The 4,876-nt window shown below is 29.2% G+C and overlaps 1 protein-coding gene across 1 annotated transcript in view; it reads left to right on the forward strand.

The window, feature by feature from the left end:
- The window catches only part of LOC100162863 (maltase 1-like), an 8,402-nt gene that overhangs the window by 2,203 nt on the left and 1,323 nt on the right, over nucleotides 1–4,876 (forward strand). The window contains 2 exon segments of the mRNA XM_029487447.1: nucleotides 4,089–4,144; nucleotides 4,232–4,389. Coding sequence (XP_029343307.1) covers nucleotides 4,089–4,144; nucleotides 4,232–4,389 — 214 coding nt within the window.

Consider the following 4,876-nt stretch of genomic DNA (forward strand, 5'->3'; position numbering starts at 1 on the left):
GCTTCGCTCGCAACCATATATTAACTACTTACATTTTTTGTGGTACACTTTTTATTATCTAGGTAACATCATTTTTAAATAGAAGGTAGCAGATATTTTAGAAAAACAATTCTATACCTATCAGTTAAAAGTCTACAAACTATTATATGGAAATATTTATATTGATAAACAATAATATTATAGTAGTTCATTAGGATATTTTCTTTTTTTTATTTTTGAAAATATATCAACTGCATTATCTATAAATCAATTTTACCTGATTCATCACTTATAAGTTATAGCCCATACTCTATTACTCTGGTATAGCCATAAAGGTGTTATACTATATATTTACAAATTAATATTATCTTAAATTATAATATATATTTTTTGTTTTATTGCTTGCTTATCGGCTTAAGTTTTGTCTGTTTATTAAACATACCAGAAATTATTTTCGATTCTCGAGCAGTTTGTGGTAATTTTATATTTTTAGCAGCACCACCCATTTATTTTTTTTAAGTCATATTTAAATATTTTGCTCAAATTAAAAGATTAATGTAAAGACGCATCACAAAAAAATTAATTTTAATTTAGGTAGAATAGAGTATACTCAACTAAAATATTAACACAAATAATTGAATCATACACGACTGTCGCAAGTTAACTGAAGTCCGTGATCAATGATAATTAATAAGAGTGCCAATCGGTTGTTGTTTTTAGAATTTGTATTAATTTTAGATTTTAAAAATTAAACTATACGAGATTATGATACTAATTATTATTATTGTTGTGCATATAACAATATTAATATGTTCATTTTCCTCCACAAAACACACTCACACAAAGTCACAAACAAATATACATAAATGCATACCCATACATACAATGTGTACGTCCCGCATGCGTCTAAATATAAATATATTCCAACTATTCAACAGGGGCGGACTGGGGTAAGAAATCGGCCCTGGCGATCCTATGTAGAGGCCCAAAAATTCCACGAATATCATTACACAGCATAAGTTTCTTTATGACAATGTCCAATCACCATATTTTTATTGATACACAAAACTAAAAAACTTAAAAAAAATTCTTTGTGTACTTGATGGTCAACTGAATCATGCAATTATGGTAGTCGCTCCAAAAAAAAACCGTAGCTACTATTAGCACCATTTGAATACCTTTCCCTTATTTCTAGCTAAATTAATGTATGAACAATATTATGGAACTCGTATAATGTATTCAATATAAGTGGAATTTTTAATTATTTATTTTAAATAACTATAATTTAATTAACATGTAACTTTTGTATTTGATGCATATTATATTAGTTATTATTATCTTAATAACCTAGTATATAATAACCAAAACTAACTAAAATACTAAAAAATACTGTTTTCAATTTTTAAACTTAATTAACACTTTATTTAGTTTAAATAATAAAAAATAATAATAAGATTAAAGCAATAAAAGTTTTGACATGGTCACATTTGATGAACCAAGTACATTTTTTGCCTCTTCTTAACTATAACTGTTTTATAAGAAAGTAAATGTTTCATTAAACTTCGAGCGTTACACTTAATATCATTTTTGATTGAAGGAGAAGATGAAACTTGTTTTAGAGTAGTCACAAGTATACCATAAAGTCCTTTATCATTTTGGTTTTCTCCTGGTGAACCAAACCTTCCAAAAATAGATCTTACTGCTGCATCTTTTGACCACCACCTAGTATCATTAGCATTGACTAATCTTCTGTTTGTCTCAGTTCCTATTTCTTTCCATATATTCATTATTTTATATGAGTCTTTTATAAAAACGGCACAACTGTTTAATAACCCAAAGAAACTTGTACATTCCATAGTTTTGCTTGTTGCATCAATCATCACCAAATTAAGGAGATGTGCATGACACCATACATGTATTTGACCGGGACTTGCATCAGATAAAAATTTACTAAACCCTTGGTATTGGCCTTGCATATTAGATGCACCATCTGTAGCTGACCCAATACAGTATTTTATGTCGATTCCATTGTCCATTAAAATATTACTGACTAGTTCAAACATTGATTTACCAGTTGATGAAATTACATTAGATACACCAATTAATCTTTCATTGACAGAATCATTAACATATCGGATAATAATACTGCACTGATCTTCTACTTTTATATCTTGGGTTGTATCAATTTGAATTGAGTAAATCTCTGCTTCTTTTACTTCTTCGGCTATATTGCGTTTCATAATTTGAATTAAATTATTAACAGTAGTTTTTGACAAAAATGATATAAAACTTCCACGCCCAACTTTTTTACATTTATTTGATACACTTTTTGGAGCATCTTTTATAACATGATCCAAATGCAATTTTAAGACAGGATCAAACTTGCTTATTAGTAAAATTAATTCTAGAAATGTTCCATGATCAATGTTTGAGTCACTTAATGATCGAGATGCTTCACTTTGAGTTCCTCTGTAACTCATTCCTCGTTTTCCAATCGTTTTAATTGTTTCAATTATCCTTTCTAACACTTCTTGTCTTTCTTGAACCTGGCTTTTTCTTAAGGTTAACTGTTTTTTAAACATAAGATTTTCAATATCAACTTGATTATAATTTAACATATATGCTTCAACATTGTTCAAATGATGGAGACTAGTCTCATGTTGTTCAATTCTTGTGTATATGTGTTTTGTGCTTAAATCATACATTCCTTTCACAAACAAATTTTTTTCCATAGAATTACTAAATGCTAAACAACAGAAACAAAAAAAATCTCTTTTCTTTTCAGAAAATGATAACCATTGTCTATTAATTTTTTTTTTGTCATAAAACACAAGCCTGGGATTATAAGGCACATTCCCTAAATGTGGTTGAACTGGGTGGTATTAAAAAAAATCTTTTTCATATTGTCATTCGGTTTCACAAAATAATCTTCAGCTGTATCTGGGTCGACCTCTGCAGGTGTCAAATTAGAATTAATAATAATATTTTCAGTATTTGCATTCTTTATATCTTAACTAGAAACATTTAAAAAATCATTAGTTTTTGATGTAGATTGAACAGCTGAAGAACTTATTAACATCATGTTATCTAGTTCATGATTATGTGCTTCAAAGACAAGATCTGTGTTTTTTTTAGATTCTGTTTCAACCATTACAGGCTTGACTACAGGTGTAGTAAAAAACAATGCTATGTTTTGACATTTTTTGGCTTGTTCAATTTGTAATTTCATACACTTCTCTTTGAGTTTTTCAGCTCCACTTTTGACTTTTTTTCTGTTTTCTATATTGACAATGATTTATACTCCTATTAAATATTAATTAAATAACATTATTTACTAAACTCTAAATAAAATTGAAGATTTTTTTTTTTAACTAACAATAATAATAAAATTGGATTAGTAAAAATAGGTATAATAAGTGAAAAATTGTTGAAGTACCTCCGATGGGAGGCCTCTTCCTTCAGTCTCTTCTGTCTGCTTTTGTTCTGTTATCACTTAAGCTTATTGTTTTAATTGTAACAGATAGTGTAATAAAGAATTTTGTTAAAAAAAGTGAAAAATCAAAAAAAAAAAACAAAAAAAAAATAATAATAATAATAAACTACTTTTTTCTAACATATTTGTAAGTATAACTAGTGATGTAAATTTTTATGAATTTATTTCTGTGTGTTATAATTTCTTAACAAATAAATCACTTGACATTATTTAATATTTAGTTATAATATATTTAACCTTCATAATTATATTTAAAATTATCTATTCGGCCGCTTTTAAAATCAGACAGGGACAAATGCCCACCTTGCCCCCCCCCCAAATTACGCCACTGGTTCTCAGTATAGTTAACTACATAAGTCTAAAAAAAAAAAGTTGCAAAAAAAAGGGTGTCTGGTAAAGTAACAAAGTTCCAAATTTAATATACTAAGTTATAGTAGTGTTGCGCGCATGCCTATCAACGTAAAATCGCAAACTTTGGATAGCTATAACTTCCAAAATAATGGTTTCCGAAAATTTTTTTTGCACCATCGTTCTTAACTCGTCGAAATACGTCTATTTCGAAAAACAATTTTAAAAATGTGCTGGGTTGCTAAAGTGAATTTGTTCCGATCCTGTTTATGGTGTTTACGATGGAGGACTTTGAACGATTGAGGAACAAGTTTCATAAAAATGGTAGCACATTGAACTTAATCAAAATTGTTTTTAAAGAATAATATTCAACTACCTATTATCCTTCTCGAACGGATTTTATGCGTATAGGTATAAAAGTTTTGTTGGACTTTGTGCCCAACCATACAAGTGATGAACACGAATGGCTCCAAAAATCAATTATGAGAATTGAACCCTTTACCAACTATTATGTATGGAAGGATCCGATTATTGACAAGAATGGCAATAAGACACCTCCAAGTAACTGGGTACAATTGTATAAGTTATTACAATCTAAAAAATAGTATAATGTAGGGTTAACGGTATTGAAATTTGAAACCGGTATTGCGGCATTAGATTCGGTACCGGTATGAAACGGTATACCGCAATACCGGTATATACCGAAAAACCGTAATACCGAAAAACCGTAATACCGGAAAACCGTAATACCCAAAAATCGTGGTACCGGAAAACTGAAAAACACTGAAATGATATGCTGAGGGAGTAAACAATTTTAAAAAAACATTAGGAACTAATCTAGTTTAGCGGCTCCTCGAATTTTCGACTTTTTTTTTGAAACATGTAATTCGACGAGCTTAGAACGATGGTGAAAAAATAAATTTGCGGAAATGATTAGTTTTGAAGTTCGCGATTTTACGTTAATACGCATGGGCGCGTAAAAAAATATTTTAACGCTCTTATAATGTGGGCAGTGATTACACAGCATAGCGGCACTCGTCGCTTACTGCTCCTCGG

Source organism: Acyrthosiphon pisum, chromosome A1 (assembly GCF_005508785.2).
Source record: "Acyrthosiphon pisum isolate AL4f chromosome A1, pea_aphid_22Mar2018_4r6ur, whole genome shotgun sequence".
In the NCBI taxonomy this organism is placed as follows: Eukaryota; Metazoa; Arthropoda; class Insecta; order Hemiptera; family Aphididae; genus Acyrthosiphon; species Acyrthosiphon pisum.